Source organism: Octopus bimaculoides, chromosome 10 (genome assembly GCF_001194135.2).
Source record: "Octopus bimaculoides isolate UCB-OBI-ISO-001 chromosome 10, ASM119413v2, whole genome shotgun sequence".
NCBI lineage: Eukaryota > Metazoa > Mollusca > Cephalopoda > Octopoda > Octopodidae > Octopus > Octopus bimaculoides.
In genome coordinates, this window is record NC_068990.1 from 24,361,365 (window position 1) to 24,380,065 (window position 18,701).

Consider the following 18,701-nt stretch of genomic DNA (forward strand, 5'->3'; position numbering starts at 1 on the left):
ACACACACACACACACACACACACACACACACACACACACACACACACACACACACACAGACACACACACTTTAAAACATAAATTAAGGTTATTATTTTGAAGCTAGTTAAAGGATTCCAACGGAACATTTATGATGTGAGTGACTAAATATTGAGAATTTGGGTCCCATTTAGTTAAATTTTATGAAGTGATCGACAGCAAAAGTATAACATACAGAGTTTTCCATACAGGTGTTTCGCTTTTGAACTGCAAATGACAAAACCATTTCTTGGTTGAGCTTCAAATGTTATAGACACATACTTCCCAAACAATTAAGATATACCATGACAAAACACGTTCTGTAGGAACAGACAACATATATTTACGTATTTATTGACACAGAACCCCCTCATTACACACACAAAAGCACGAATTGTAAATGTATATATGTATGTATGTATGTATATATATATATATATATATATGTGTGTGTGTGTGTGTGTGTGTGTGTGTGTGTATACACACACACACACAAACACACAAAACGCGTACATATATACTTATCGTCATCATTAGAAAAATACAAGAAATATTTTATAGTGTAACCAAATAGCTGTATGACCCAGTTACATATAGTTTATATGCAAATGAGATAGTTAATGGGGTAGAGTCTTTCACTCACGTAGTTATTCGGTTGGGCTATAACAAGAAAAACCTCCCAGTATTTAAACATAGTCGTGATATATAGACAAGTTAAAGGCGGTGAGCTGGCAGAATCGTTAGCGCGCTGGACGAAATGCTTAGCGACATTTCGCCCGTTGCTACGTTCTGAGTTCAAAATCCACCGAGGTCGACTTTGCCTTTCATCCTTTTGGGGTCGATTAACTAAGTACCAATTACGCACCAGGGTCGATGTAATCGACTTAATCCCTTTGTCTGTTCTTGTTTGTCCCCTCTGTGTGTAGCCCCTTGTGGGCAATAAAGAAATAGATATACAGACAATTTATTTCACCAATTCTTGAACTAATCATTTATGCGTAATCGACCCATTTGCTAAAACATTGCTATTAGCGTTTCTGTTATGATTCTGATATGCTAGGCTCTTTATTCTAACGTTGTAAAGCTAACAAAACATCCATTATTTCCACATAACTGTTACTGTTTAGAGCTCTCAGTTGTGTATGCATACATACGTAGTCAAGTGAAGTAGATTTGTAATCATATGACTTGGCTATTAACACAGGGATTTTAATTACTGAAGAAGAAACAATATCGATAACAATAGAAGAAAATACACAAGTCTCGCATTATGTCTTGTCGTTGCGGCACGAATTGAAAGAGACTTTCTACAAGTCAAATTAGATCCGAAAATGGGAAATTTTGCACTCTGTCAGTGTCAGACAAAGCAATAAAATAGTTTCATTGGCGATTTATTGTTAATGCTTGAGTTAATGGTTGCTGGTCCCGCTAGAAAGAGCAGCCGAATTTCCAGCATTCATACGCTATCGTCTAAGGATAGAAAAGTAAGAGCGGCTGACATAGTCATATACATATATCTTTTTGTTTATTTTATTTCTCTTAATCTTAGGACTCAGGCTGGTTACTCGACTTCCATAGAGTACAAGTGACCAATATCACAGCAGTCCTCCTGAATGTGACGCCGGTTCTTTACAGGTTCGAGGCCAGCAATTTTGATGGGAGGGGAACACGCTGATTACGGTTACTCCAGTAAATGACTAGTACTTTATTTTATCGACTCTGAAAGGGATAAGAGACAAAAGTGTCTTCTGCGTGATTTGAATTCGAAACGAAAAGTGACGAAAGTAACGCCGCTAAGTATTTTGTCAGCTGTGCTAACACTTCTGCTTGCTCACCGTCTTATAGTTATAAATACTCTAACTAAATTTAAAAGGGTGCTACAATCTAGCTAGTTCACTGCCTCATATTCATAAATACATTACCTGAATTTAAAAGGAGGCCACGAAGTCTGAAATATCTCTGTTAAGAGGTCTGCTAATTAAAAGGTTACTTGGAGATAAGCAGCAACGATAGCAGTGACTAGTTGGTCGATGATTGCTTGCAGAAATCAATACTCTTCTACAGCGTATATATCGAGAGTTAATGTATAAGTTAAAATTTACACCTCTTGAGCATTAACGCAATAAAGCGCCGACACATTGACGACTCTAGCAATTATACAGATTCAAATAAAAATGGGTTTCCCGAACTTTTAAACGGCTGTAGGTATATACTACTACTACTACTACTACTACTACTAATAATAATAATAATAATAATAATAATAATAATAATAATAATACCACCACCACCACCACTATCAGTAGTAATATAATGATAATAATAATAATAATAATCATAATAATAATAATAGTAATGATTTCAAATTTTTGCACAAGGCCAGTAACTTCGGAGGAGGGGCTAAGTTAACACTAGTATTCGACTGGTACTTATTTTATCGACCCCCCGATGTGAAGGCGGCATGCTAACGATTCAGCAAGAGAGACAGGGTGAGTGTGGTTGGGAGAGATAGAGAGAGAGAGTTACTGGGAGAGTGTGTGCATTTGTGTGTGCGTGTATTTTTGAAAGAAGTGTATATGAAAGCATCTGTATGTCATAATGGCCGATATATCTGTTTGCTGGTTGAATTATCCATTCACGCCATACGTCCTAGAGGGTGAAGGGTAGAGAGGCTAAAAGAAACATACAGAGAGTTAATATAAAGGTGCACATACTAGGCTTGGTGACAGGTAACCAGTAAAGCAACGCAATACACACAGTGAGAGACAAAGTATCATTGAGGAGAATGAGGAGGAAGAGGGTGGAGGAGGAGGAAGAGTGTGGAGGAGGAGGAAGAGTGTGGAGGAGGAGGAAGAGGATGGAGGAGGAGGAAGAGGGTGGAGGAGGAGGAGGAGGAGGAGGAGTCGTTATGGGGGAGTTTTTTAAGTAAATAAATATTTTTCTTTTGAAAGTTAGTATTCATTTCATCATTCTGCATAACTACCAAGAAATTTGATAAAAGTTAAATTATGATTATTAAGTGTATGCCATATTTCATGATATTACCCATCGTATACATTCAAAGTTACACGTTATATGACGGGTAATTTTCTAGTATATAAACACTTATCAATATATATCACATTATATGTGCATACTTTCAAGAGAAAGATTGACTGCGTTAATCAAATGAGCGAGTGAGGCAGACATATATTTCCTGACGCCAATATATATATATATATATATATGTGTGTGTGTGTGTGTGTGTGTACATACATACATACATACATACATATACACACGTGTGTATGTGTGTAGTCACGTGTGTTTATATATATATATATATATATATATATATATATGTATATATGTGTGTGTGTGTGTGTGTATCTATCTATATGTATAGTGTGTGCGAGTGTGTGCATTTAGAATGAAAGGAGAGAAAGAGAGAGAGGAGGAGAGGGGAGAGAGAAATAGATTTCATGACGCCAGCGAGTAATTATTATGCGTGAGAGAACGAGATAATCCAGATTTGTTAGTCCAAGTGTGATACATGTTACTTGAAGGTTAAGATTTCAATACATCAGTTAATTGCTTATCAAACTATTTGGATTAGGTGGCTTTTTTTTTGTTATATATATATATGTGTGTGTGTGTGTGCATGTGTGTTTGAATATATGTATAAGAGAGAGGGAGGGAGAGAGAGAGAGAGAGACGCTATCCTCATCACACACATTACAGCAGCAATGGGAACACTTCCAGCGGCCAGCATTGATTGCTACTGATTTATTGTGCATTATCAGAAGAATGATTACCACCGCCACCACAACTATAACCAATATTCATAGTCTTTGGTTGCCAGATTTGAAATTTGAGGAAGGCGAATAGCCTACTACATCGTTCACAGTACTTGACTGGTATCTTATTTTTACAACCTCGGATGAGTGAATGGCAAATTTAGACGTACCAGAATTTGAACTCAGAACGTAAAGAGGTGAAAGAATTAACACAATATATTCTGCCCGAAAAGCGGAGAGCTGGCAGAATCGTTAGCGCGCCGGGCGAAATGCTTAGCGGTGTCTGTCGTTACGTTCTGAGTTCAAATTCCGCCGAGGTCGACTTTGTCTTTCATCTTTTCGGGGTCGATTAAATAAGTACCAGTTACGCACTGGGGTCAATGTAATTGACTTAGCCCCTCCTCTCGAAATTACTTACTCTTGTCCTCAAATTAGGAATGAATATTAAAATTGCTGAGGTGATACTTTGGAAACTATCTGGCATCAGACATGTCATTCCTTCACTGTGCTTTGGTCACGGTAGTGACTTGTAGTCTGGAGTAGCATACGCCTCCATCCCCAGCCAACCTGGTACACGTCTCCTCTCATCTTTTCATTCTCACTGCATCTTCCGCTCTCAGCTTCAAGCTAACCACATTGCCCATTAGTCTTTAATGTACCATCAACCCTCTGTAATTTCACCTTCTCTAACCTTTCTTTCACTTGTCGACTTACAGATGTTCAAAATATAAGAACATTAATCGTATCGTACTAGTCTCAGGCATCATACCAACGCCATTGCTATTGCTTCTTTCTGACTAAATCTTAAAAATTTCCAGTTGACACGGTCACCGATGTTGTTGTGTCTCTAGCTTCATGTTTATCAAGACTCTATTAATCAACATTAATTAACATCATTAGCAGTACTTTGTCGTTGGTTTTAATGTTATTGCTGTGAACAACTACTTACAGGATTAAAAACGCTTTAAATTTTAGATTTACACATTAAAATTCTTTTTCAAAACAAAATATATTTTTATATCAATCAAATTTACTAATCGTACGTTTTTAACATATATTAGATGATTAGATTACTTCTAAATTCAATACAACAGACGTGGTTATAAATTTTGTAGTCATTACTTTCTCTTTTTGTACCACCGACAAATCTAATTGCTTGGTTTGTTTATAATGGCTCCAATTATCGTATGCAACTTACTAGAATTTAATCCTGCGCTAATTGAAGATTATTGGACATATTTAACAGTTTGGCGATCTGCCGAATATTTAACGTATTATCAGATTAGTGTAGAATGCCCCGCTTGCTGAAAGATCATGCACGCCACTACTTCCTCGCTGTTTCAAACTGAGGGTATCCTCACAGCCATCAGCTGTTCGCTTAATCTATGGATTAATCTTTGTAGGCAAATCACTGGGAAACGGAAACCATATAATTAGTTCTCATATGTATGTCTTTCTCTTTTTCTCTCTTTTCATGTGTCTAATATATATATACATGCATGTATGTATTTATCTATGTATATATATGTATATATAATCCAGGAAAATCCTACAGCTGTTTCATTATTTTAACAACAATGTTTGAATATCTTTCACATTAAAGTCTGAAGTCTGATCTACAGTAAACAAAAACGACAAAGAAAAAGCATTTGTTAAACATTTAATCCTTTAATTCTGAATTATACAGTCCTAAAGACAGATTACAAACAATACTCTTTAAATTAGTCAATGTCATTTGACTTATTAAATTCATGCTTGACATCTTTTCTTCTTTAGTCTGACTAGCGTATAATAGAAAACCTACATGTCAGTTATTTTACTATAGAATGGGTTTCAAATTTGCTGAGATCAACTTCGCCTTTCATCGTTATCGAAGCGATAAAATGAAATATCTGTCAAGTACTTTCCTCACTCAAAATTGCTGGTCTAGGGCTGAAATTCATAGAGAATATAAATGCTGTAAAAAATGTATTTTTAAAATTACGAATTGTTGGTGTGAATTATTATAGACGCAAAAAGTCCCTTTACACAGGTCGATGATTTGCTTTGGTTATGATAATTAGCTGAATGATGAATTTATACATAGATATAAAGCCACTTTCGTCGCAGACATTTATCGATCTATAGCCCACCTCGACAGGTTGGTGAGCTGCGTTCCACTGAAAAATTAATTAGAGAAACACCTGTTGTGGATTTCAACATAAACCATGAATGTAGGTTTTCACAATTATATCCACTCAGCCATTTCGCTTCAAGGAAAACGACTTATCTATAATCTTGATCTAAAACTGTATAGGTTGTATTTGTTAGGACAACTGTGACGAAGTATTTCTTTTCACTTTTTCTTTTTATATGTCACATCTGATACAACTATCTTTCTTACAATTATCAACTAGTTAGAAGTTACCTAGCTGCAATATGTGAAGGCGCGTAGCTTAGTGATTAGAGTCCTGCCTTTACGATTGTACAATACCGGGTGGAGTATTGTGTTCTTGAGCAAAGCACGTCATTTTACATTGCTCCAGTCTACTCCCTTGTAGATGAATTCCAGCAATAGCCGGAATAGTTTGACAGCGGCTTCGAAGTTTCAGCGAACCAGACGCTAACAGACGATGGATGCTAAAACTTTGAAGTAACTGTTAACTACAAATGTGTGTGCATGTGTATATGTATGTATGTATGTATGTATGTATGTATGCACAAAATATCTATCTGATAACCTAGTCATTTCACAATTACGAAAAGAATGTGATGTTGAACATAAATTAGTATATAAAAGAAGTTTATTCATATACTTAGAACATGGTCACCGATATTTCATCAATGGTGACTACATCATAAGAATATGAAGAAAAAGGTCATATATATCTCTGCAGGGGTGAGTCTTTCGCCGTTGTATATTAGCGAAGTGTACCAGACATTGGCGAGAAAAGTCGAAAAAAGTGGAACGCCATCATATTTGTTCTGCATCCAGTTACAAACATTTTTGTCCCTATGGCCCTCAGAAAAGCAGTGAAATAGCGATTATCCTATTCAAAACCTGTAAACAACAGCGCTATTGTTCACAATTTACAGTATAAAATAATGAGTAAATATTAAACAAATATCCACAGCAGTGACATGCAACACTCTGCTAAAGAAAATTGATATTATCAATATCTATGTAACAGAAACACTGGAACTAAAAATACACTTTGTCACCCTACGAAATGGCGTTTGTGTAATAAACGCTAAAGCAGTTTCAGAAACATCTTCGTAAATTCTTTTTACAAAACATGATGTTACTGTATTGGATATAACGTAGAAATCACGTGCTTTTTTGTGACACAATGTAACTATTAGCATAAGCGTCAGGACATGCGCAATTCCAAAAGATGTGTTGCTGGTAGAGCAGGAAGTATAATTTTTACTTTTAACAGTGTTTTTAATTATTGCACAGTTTTGTTTTTTTTGCTACATTAAGCAGCATACCATTTGGAAAAGCTAACTTGTAAAAGTCTAACTTCCTTTTTATTGTGAAATCTGTCCATGATCTATTTAACAATACATAAAATGGACGTTGGAGGGAAGTTATGCAGCAAGTGATTTAGACACTACATTTAGCTGCTTTACTTTACATCTTTACCAAACATTGTTTTTATAATTATAGTTACTTTACTTCTTATAATTTCAAGTTGCATGCACTTCGTATTGGTAAAACTCTATGGTATTTGTAAACTGGTTTTAGTTATATCAATGATATTTTGTAAAAACATGTTTCTCAAATAAATGAGTAGGATCAACGTGATATATTAATTAATCGTGTATTAATAAAGCTTCCTTTAACAAACGTTCGTTATAGCTAAAGTATTGTAGAAATTCGCGGTTTCACGGCTCACTTGATACTATATTATTTGATATATCTCTAAGCACGATTACAATACTTTGATCTAATGTACAAAGTAATAAACGAGAAAATTACCCTTTTTATTGAAACAATTTTGTGTACAGAAAAAAAAAATCAATGCTGCATTAACTGTATCATGTGTTTGTTATGCAGCCCACATCCAACGGTCAATAATAATAAAAAGAAGAAGAATAGTAATAATAATGACAATAATAATAATAATAATAATAATAATAATAATAATAATAGTGATAATAATGATAATAATAAGAAATAAAGCACGTTGTCTACATTTTTCAAATTCAGTGTTAAAAATATATATTTCATTTGTTGCAACAGAGTGAATTAACACATAAACTGTTATGCAATGACACTCATGTGACGCTTAACGCTGGCATTAATACGGCAGTAAACGCTTGTTATTGCATAGCTCAAAAACATCTAATGCATACAATGTTATTCGTGATATTAGCCTCTATAGGTTATGATTAATATGTAGGTTTACACCTGGAATTACATCACATAACAAAAGATGTGTCCACTTCTGTCAATTAAATTGCTGTTTGATATGAAACTCATCTAATATGAAAATTATTCCTGGCGAAGTGCATAACAAACCTTTCTCAGCGCAATAAGCATTGCTAGCTCTTTAAAAGCCGAATCTGCACTTGACTACGATACGAGTAGTATTGGAAGTGACATATTACAACAAAACAAATAATACACTAGGAAACGTATGAATGGAGAAAAGAAATCGATTTTTTTCTTACTAGGAAGCAATACATTTTGCTTCGTCAACGTAAAATGTCGGAAATTTGAAAGCTCTCAGTGAAAGGTCATACAAATAAAACCTCCAAACGTTGGCTTAAGTTAGCCATTTTCAGATCAACAGATCAAATGGTCAAATGTACTTTACCAGAAAGCCCTACGAACTATGAAATAGCGCACGCAAACACGCCCGCACACTCACACACACGCACACACACACACACACACACACGAATTCACAAAGTAAACTGGGCGACAAGGACATTTTAATTACGATTGCATTTTAATGATGAGAAAAATTATTTTTCGCACATATATATTGTTTATCCTTTAGACAAAGAAGTGTTTCGGAGTTAACTGAAATTTGGTGTTGGAAGTGTTGGATGATAGAGATTGGCAAGAAGCATGAATGCCAGTACCAGATTCTGCTCAGGCCCTGGAATAGTTAGATAATCTTTTACTTTGATATACTGAATATTTATATACAGTGTTAAGAAAATACAATGAAAGTGATGATACGATTAAGATATATTTATGCAAAACAGACAATTAAAGGGTGAGATACGATACAAAGATACCATAAGCATAATTTATACGGTGACAGTGAGTAAAATGTTGTTAATTAATGAAGACTTGGTCATTAAGTAAACTGGCACTTAAACATTTTGCTATTTTTTTTATAATAAGAGAATTATTTTATGAAAGGGCTTATCAATATTTGAAACTAAAAATTGAAATTTGCCAGAAATTCATATGTGGAAAAAATTAATGGTTTTTATAAATGAGGAAAAAAATTAATGGTTTTTATAAACAGTATTTGACTTCCATCTGTTTGTCATTAATACCATTTAATTTTTAAATAATGTTGGAAGTTCATTATTGATGAAAAAATCATAGAGTAAAACAATTATCTAGATATAGTTTTATAAATGTAATGGAAGTGTATGATCGTATCTAAGTGCATATGGTGAGAGATAGTTAAAGGCTATAAAGGAAAGATATAACAAAAAATGGTAACAGATTGTAAACTTAAATGACTAATGGGAAAGAACTTTAGAGGAGAATAAAGTTAGAAAATAGCACCAACGATTATAGTAGTGAGGTAGATGATGAGGAATCTTCTCAAATATTTAAAGTAGAAAACTGTTCGACAAATTTAGGCAGGACATTCTATGGCCATTACATTTTCGGACTAAAATCTTCCTTCGAATTTGTCACAAATAACTTTTTTTAGCAGAAGGTGATTGTTAGTTTAATAATGATATAATTTGTTCAATCAAGTTTTCCGTTACTTACTTCAACCAAATGAAAAATAGATAGACAAATGAATAAAAAAGCAATAGATCTTGAAATCAGCACGAAGTAATGAAACACTCAGTAATTATACAATGCTACCGCTTATAGCGATGAGGTGTTCGTATGAAAACTATCGAGGTAGAGCGTTTCACGATAGATAATTGTCTCAACCATAGACGAACAACAGTTTGTTGACAAGACAGCCACTATCATCCTTATCTCTATGCAGACTGCCATCCTTTAACGAAAAGTGAATTTAGATAATTGAAAGAGGATTTAACTATTTTTCCTATTATCATATTAAACATTAATGGATCTTAGAAATTTGTAAACCATTTTAGTCATACATTGTAGGTAATACGGGTATGAAAGAGACAAGAACGTCATTCCACATAAGAATCAGAAACTATGTGGTAGGTTGATTAATTGCTCAAGACATTTGATTCTACTCAAGATTTTTATGAACCAGACATGATAACAGATGGAATGCTTCTCAATATAATCTTATTTCATTCCATTTAATGTTCTGTTATCTTACACCACCATTCACAACGCTATAAAAAGTACACTATTCTGATTGATAGTTATCTGACGAAGTTAGATCTGCAGTAGTCATTCAACGTAACCTTCATTAATGTCAGAACGATTTCTATCATTATTTCGGTTATTTAAACAGATAAATGCTCTTTTACCTAAAGTTTTAAAACAAGAACAAAAAGAAATCTCATTAAAGAATTAGCTACTGCAGACAAAGCATGCTAAGTATGGATTTTTGTCCTGAAAATACTGCACTTGCTAGTCGAATTCCACGTTCACCCACCCTGAATATCTGATCACATGCAAGTAAGCTAGTCTTAATGACTAACTATTACTAAGCATTTAAATTAAATAAACTAATCGCTATCTCCATGACCCACCTCTGACTAAGGTAATGAAATCCAGCGAAATAATTGTCTTACAACTTCAATATGGGACAGAAAAAAAATCATGGCTGCTTCTCGTCAAAAACGAGTCCTTATATCAAGTCGACTTAGTTTATCATCGATAAAAGCTGTGTATTCTAATCTTTTAAGTTGAAATCTTTTTATGCATAATATCCTATGGAATATTATTATAAGATCAAAATTTCATAACTTTAGAGGTTTCAAATGATATAATACTTGCAGTTATTTAATAAGTTTAAAAATGTAACACAGCTTGCTGAATTTGCTGAATAACGTCTATAATCTGCTTAAATTAATTTAATGAAAACTTTAAAATATTTTCTACAAATATAAAATGCAAATATCTCTCCCCTCACTCTGTGTATATATAGATATATGTACTCATACATACAGACAGACACTCACACAGAGGCACACACGCACACACACACATACATACATACATACATACATACATAAATACATACATACATATAGAATTAATAACACGGAAAACAGGATGGTATTCAAAGCTTTATAGAACATATGCAGTTTGACAATTACTGTCATAATTGCATAACATTTGTAGAAACATCACAGCACGTCAACGTTCATATATATAAATGTATGCATTGCGTGTTTCTTAAATAGTTATACATGGCAAGAACTAGAATGCTGAAGTGTATTATATATTGTCCAGGTGCAGTGCCCTTGTTGCTCTAAAATTCGTTCTATCTTATTTGTTATTGTTCTACCAAACAATGCAGTATTTTACTGTTTCATTCGGTTAATATAAGCCAAATCTAATTTAATTAAAATAATGCTGAAGTAAACCAGTTCGACGACTAAACTGATGTTTTACTAATCTATAAATTTCATATATTATATTATAAGACATAAATGTATTAAAATATATTCTTATTCATTTTAACTAGAATTGTTTGTAAATATCGATTCAGTATATTTGGAAGTAGTTAAGCCGAACGCATAAGACACGGGTATATTTATTCTGATTCAAGGATTTTCATTTATACTCTAGACTTAACCTTATTCTCTAAGGGTTATCTTGTCAGAACTAAATGTCAGATTATGTAAGAAAAGCTGTGAGTAACCGATTGAGCAAGATAAAGGACAATCAGGGGAAGGAACTATGTTTCGTATCATGCTTTCATCCTTCTGTTCTGTGTCTGTGGAGAAGTCTCATAACGTTCAACAGCGGAATCTGTCTAGCTTTAATCGTTACCGTAAATAACAGTTCTGCGTTCTGTTAGTTCTGCGATAGAAGCAATGTGTTGTTGATCAGCGTCTAATAGGATGATTTTTAATCTTATATTAATATGTAACCAGGAGTTGAACACAGGCTCTATGGAGCTTCTTGTTTGTCTGGGAAATTAATAAATTACAATATGTATCCCTTCAATCTTATGAGATTTTAGAGGCAGTATTTGGAACCTTTGTCTATAGATATTATAAGTACAGAGAGTTACCTGACTGAAACTATTGTTTTCTAAGCTGAGGCCTCAGATTATTTTAAATTCAGCACACCAAATTAAAAATCGTCCATATTGATCTAGCTGTAAAACGTTTTCTTATATTAATTAAACTTCAGTTATAATTAAACAAATTACACATAATTACATTATAAAGAAAATTAGCATATTTCTATGAGTTCTCTCGGAAAAGATATTTAATATCTGTAAGCTTTTCTTAAAATATTCTATACCTAGCTTAACAATATGAGTCAGTGATTGAAGATACAAACTTTTAATAGTAGGCCACAAACCACATAACTATTTAATAGTGGGCCGCGAATTAAACTGGTATACCAACACACTATAGCAAACGCATTTTCTTTTTCAAAGATGTTACTAGAAAATGTGTATTCCTAAACAAATTTCTAAACCTTATAAGAATTTTCTTTCCAAAAGATGTCTTAAATACAAATTGAAAATCATCTATAATGTTGATTTTTTATTTTGAATACTTTTTCTATAATCCGAGCGAATGATTAGAGAAATATTTGTTGTTTATTAAAAATGAATTTAAAGCAAATATTGAAATATTCTCATCATGCTTTTTACATAGTTGCGACATTTGTTTTCATTTTATTATTATTATTATTATTATTATTATTATTATTATTATTATTATTATTATTATTTTGTGGCTTAGTCAAAGGAGCACTTATAACATGGGCAGGGACTTCAAGAATGATTAGGAAGAAAGGAAGAAAAAAAAAGAAACTACGAATCATCCAGGAAACTGGATAACTAGCTTGAGACATGATCTGAATACTAGTCATAGACTGAGCTCTACTTAATACATTGAAAAAGTTAAGTGATGAGCGTTGTCGGTAGGTGGGGAAGCCAGCCAATTAGTATCAAGATTATTTTATTAATTCATGTCGCTAGGGTTAAAACTAGTGCGTAATCGTTAAAGATTTTGAATATTTCTCTCCGAGATTAATACGTCACTTATTCATTACATCAATTATGAAAATAGTAAACTGATGATTACGAATTTTTAAAATGCATCGAATACTCTGTGTATCACATTTTTCTCCTTCTTTCCTCTTTATATACATTTGCATAATTTGATCGTATACATTAGCATAATTTTCAAATGTAAATGATCAATATTAATTACATGATAAATATCATATCTTATAGCTGACACGTACATACACTTACTGACATCTGTACACATGAGTAAGAGTTGTAAAATAAATATACAAACCTAAGTGTTCTCCGGTCATCATGTGTATAGTTTTGCTTGTGGCTTACACTGGACTTCAAAGTTATCAAAGTAGATTCTTCTAAGAATGTAGACAACTTCGATGAAATGAGTTTTATTCATAAAAAATTGAATGAAATCAAATAAACTTAAATATACTTGCAAATATATGTATTATAGAACAACTTACTGATTATTCTTATATTCTATTCCAGATTGGAAGAATTGCGTTCATTCCACCAAAGTGACCAAGAACAGATTGCTAGGCAGAACCAACAACTTGCTGATTTAGAAGGCGAGATCAGCATGTTGCGTAGATCTATCGAATCTCTCGAAAAAGAGAAGATGAGGCAATCAAGTATCCTGACTAGGATGAACGACGAAATGGAGAAACTCCGAATGGTGAGTTAAAATAAGATATTTTATGAATGCAGTGTTATGATAACTCACTATTTATTCTACCTTTATCTCCTTGTAAAACCTTCCTTTCTGTAGTATGCTTGAAAACCACGTTCCAATTCGTATCCTTTCTGAAATGCTGTAACGAAATATTTTATTACTAACGTCAATGGAAATGCTATGCTACCCTCTCACTATCACACTGTTGTAATACACAATCATTATGTCTAAAATATTGACATACAACAATTTATTTTCCTTTTCGTTTTGTGTTTTAGTTCTCATTTTTTTTTCAAACTTTGGGGAAGATTTTCTAAGGAAGTTATCGGGAATGAGGAAAAATGATGTCTAAAATGCCATTTATCACTTGATCGCTAAATAATGGCAATGTGTAAAATGATGGCATACAGTATCATTATTTACAAATTATGAAAAGTACTGACGATTGATACTAATAAAATGTCAGACAACGGCAGACTACGAAATTGAAATTATATTTATTTACTATCTCGTAATGATTATTTTTCTAGACCTGATATAATGATGTACCAAGAAAATATTGCACTACTTAGGCATTAATAATTGGCAAACTGAACACATTCATTAAGATCATGATCATCAGTATCATGGTATCACCATCATCGTAGCCGACAGAAATGTGGTTACTACTACTACTACTACTACTACTACTACTACTACTACTACTACTACTACTACTACTACTACAGCAGCGAGTTGGCAGAACCGTTAACACACTGGGCAAAATACTTTGCGTCCGTTTTTTAACTTTCTTAATTCAAATTCTGCCGAGTTCTACTTTGCTTTTCCATCACGAGTCGAGAAAATATATACCATCCAAGTAAGGGTACTGATGTAATCGATTTACCTTTTCCTTGCACTTGCTGGACCTGTGCCAAAATTTAAAACCATAATTATAATAATTATTACTATTATTGAGTGAGGGAGCAGCGCATACCATCAAAGTGACTCTGGGGTACAAATGTACGAAGCTTAATATACCCATCATGAGCAGAGGTTTAGTAAGCGTACATCAGGCGCATGCATCATAACCATATGTGTGCCACATGGTGACCGCATATCAAGATAAAACAAGATAAAAAAAGATAAAACAACGCATGAACTTGCAGTTGGGGCCCAGTAAGAACTCTTCTCAAATCAAGTAGCCAATTCCGCTCAAAAGGCCCTTGAATATGGCTTGTTTTAGGATGATGACAGAGACCTTCACCACATGGCTATGATGCTCCTCTCGTGATCAGAGATGCACATATCGCCAGCCACAAAGGAACATGCTGTTAAGATCATGCAATTAACAAGCGAATCTGCAGTATTGAGCAGAATGCTTGCTGTAACCCATCTTTTACACCAAGACAAAACATGTACTTGTTAACATTTCTAATCAGTTAAGATCAAAAGCCATAGAGCCGCTGCCTGATACTGTATTTGCCTTTCATTTTTTCGGGGTCGATAAAACTTCAGGTCGATAAAACTTCAGGCCTTGTGTCTATAGTAGAGGGTATTATTATTATTATTATTATTATTATTATTATTATTATTATTATTATTATTATTATTATTATTATTATTATTATTAATATTATTATTATTGTTGAGTTTTTAATTCTTAACAGCACTTTTTCCATCTCTTTACGTTCTGGGTACAAATTCAACCGAGACCAACTCTGTTATTCATCTTTTTGCGGTCGATAAGATAAGTACCAGTCAAGTACTGGTCTCTTCTGTTTTTAATTCTTATTCTTCGTTTTTTTTTTATTATTATTATTATCTTTATCAATATGGCGAGCTGGTTGAATCGGTAGCACGCCGGACAAAATGCTTAGCATTCCGAGTTCAAATGCTGGCAAGTTCGACCTTGTTCTTTATTATTTTGGAGTCGATAAAATAAGTTCTAGTTGAGTAGATCGATCTAATCGACTAAGTTCCTCCTTCTCAATTCTAGGCCTCTGTGCCTACATTAGAAATTATTATTATTATTACTATTATTATTATTATTATTAAATTCAGTATTATCCGTTACTTTACTAAGTGTCCGTAAGAATCCAAGATAATTGCATATATGAAAATACGTTCAAGTTACACACATTCCTTTCAATGTGCCACAGTCTTCGACCACATATCAAGATAAACAGCGCATGAACTTGCAGTTGGGTCCCAGTAAGAATTTTTCTCAAGTCGAGTAGCCAATCCCGCTCAAAAGGCCCAATATACAAAGATTATATATAAATATTTTCTTACGTATATCATTTTAGTTCTTGGGGGATTTTTATAGGCTATCTAGCACTGATGTGAGTATTTGAACAGAATTAGATGATGATATTCAATTTCTTTTATAAACAAAATTAAATTTAACTCAGAGCACAGTAACTCGTCCACGCAATGGAAGCAGCATTAATTAGAATAGACATCTATGTACTATACTTAACGGATATGCACCGTTGGCAGGCAAAATATGGCCTTTATCGCCCGATATAAAATCTCTTATAGACTTGGTGTCTTAAAAGTACAGCTGTTATCGGAGGGAGCCGAAATATTGTTCTGCAGCGACTAGTAAGAATTCTAGATTCATTTTGCCCTTCCAGGGCTTTATCACATGACGCTTTATGTTGTGATTTCAACTGTAGTATCTCGATTGTCAACGATGTTTACACGTAAGGTATGATATATATGTAGCTATTCTACGCATTGTGTTGATAAATAGAGTTAGTATTTACATCTTTTATAGTCTTTCGCTTTCTATGTAGGTGAAGTGCCATGCGTTCTGTTTTACTTGAGACTTCCAGTTTAGAATTGTAGTATATACAGCCGAATGATCGAAACTATGGAATCCTACTTTATTTTTCACCCACCTCTATAATAATTTGTGAGGCTATTAGATCCCCATCCCCAGAAGCTGATTTCCCAAAATTCTCAGCATGCATCAAAGATGTCATTACATTCGTTAATACATATTAACGAGCGAACCAGTATCAAGAATGTTGGCTGCTCTTCCTCAGTCGAGGCATAAACAGCCAGAAGTCTAATGGAGTCGCCTACGCTGATGATAAGCTCAAAAAAAAAGACCATTCTGCGAATCTCATTAGATTCGAAAAATGTCTTACAGGAAAAGGAAAATTGGACGCGTGACGTTTATACGTTTCACAAAAACAAGACTTTGTAGCATGAATAAACTGAAATAGCTTCCATCAAAATGTCAGCATAACTGGTGCTTGAACCCATGGAAATTTCACTTGTTATTACCTGAAAGAATCTGGAAACAAACTTAACTGCTGTTTCCTGATGTAAAAACAAGATTACACCTAAAAAAGATAGGAAGATAACAGCGTGTCCCACAAGTTTCTCTCTTTTTTTCTTTTCAAATACATTACTGATATAAATCAATATAACCATTTTCAGTTAGAAATCAAATTTTGTAACTTGTACTTCCCTTCAGTTTTTATATTCATTGTAGAATTCTTGCGAAAGAAAATTTATTAAATACATATCTATATACTTGAAATATGAAATTAATATAACATAGTAAATTACAACTTTCCATTTTATTTACTTTAGAATTTAAATCAATTATTTATTTACACTTCTTATGGATTGATAGCCTTGGTTCCGCTACGAAAGGAAATTTTCAAACTGATTCTCCAACAATTTTCATTGAATTATTTCAAATGAAAACAAGAAACATTCCTGTTTCCTCAACAATAACAATAATCAACCACGACGCTGTTTGTATATTCTGAATTGAAAACTACTTAAATCTAGAGTCATTATCTATTACTATAGTTCTTCTAAAGCTACAAAAGATTGAGTATATAACACTGCTTGTTGTAAAGGTATTTAGCTGTAGAATTGATTTCATGTTACACACACACAAAAGAAGAAAACCAGAAAAAAACCTTCGTGAATAGGAAATGTACTTTTAACAATCTAGTAGTTAAAATAACTGTACGTGCGTTTCTGAATGATTGTCTGTTTGACTGTCTGTCTGTCACCCTTCTCTCGTTCTTTTTTCGATATATATATATATATATATATATATATATATATATATATATATATATATATATGTGTGTGTGTGTGTGTATATCATATAAAGTACGTTGTCATAAGTATTTATATACATACATATATATATATATATGCGTGTGTGTGTTTGTGTGTGTGTGTGTGTGTGTGCATGCATGTATATACGCATGCACACATACACAGTTAGCACACACATATATTTAAATCATAAACGTTCTTCCTCTTTGGTTAATGAAACGTTCAGCATTTCGATCATTTTGTCGTAGGTCTTTGATGCATTCTATAACATTAAAGTGTACAGGCATGCAAACAATGATATATATATATGCATAAGATTACACACATATACTCAGAGATGTAAGCACAAACACAGAACTATTTTTGATTTTATTTGAATAAAGATATTTACAAATGATGATATATGTGTGTGTATATACTGATAGATAGATAGATAGATAGATAGATAGATAGATAGATAGATAGATAGATATCACTGAAAATACTTGAAATAAAAAGGTAACAAAGAAGTTTTTCCCTCTACATTTATTCCGTTTTTCGTTAACAAAAGCAAGTATGTTCGTGGAAATTGAATTTTCTTCAAAAGAAATTGCTCTCTGTATTGGCATGTTCACTGAGAATTGTACCCAACTGCATCGTTTCTACGTATATCTAATAGCAGCTAGCAGCAGACCTAGAGAATAGCTTCAGTTAGGAAACCCCTTCCAAATGTTTCCATTATGTGTTTAGTTGCACATTTTCTTGACATCGCAGCAAATCTTGTCGAAAGGAAGTCGGATTTCCTAAAAGAATAATTAATTACTCTTCGTACATTTAAACCTATATAT

General features: G+C 33.3%; 1 protein-coding gene across 1 annotated transcript in view; it reads left to right on the forward strand.

The window, feature by feature from the left end:
• LOC106879116 (neurofilament heavy polypeptide) overlaps positions 1 to 18,701 on the forward strand; it is a 99,555-nt gene that overhangs the window by 37,304 nt on the left and 43,550 nt on the right. The window contains exon 2 of the mRNA XM_052971074.1: positions 13,617 to 13,803. Coding sequence (XP_052827034.1) covers positions 13,617 to 13,803 — 187 coding nt within the window. The remainder of the gene's footprint in view (positions 1 to 13,616; positions 13,804 to 18,701) is intronic.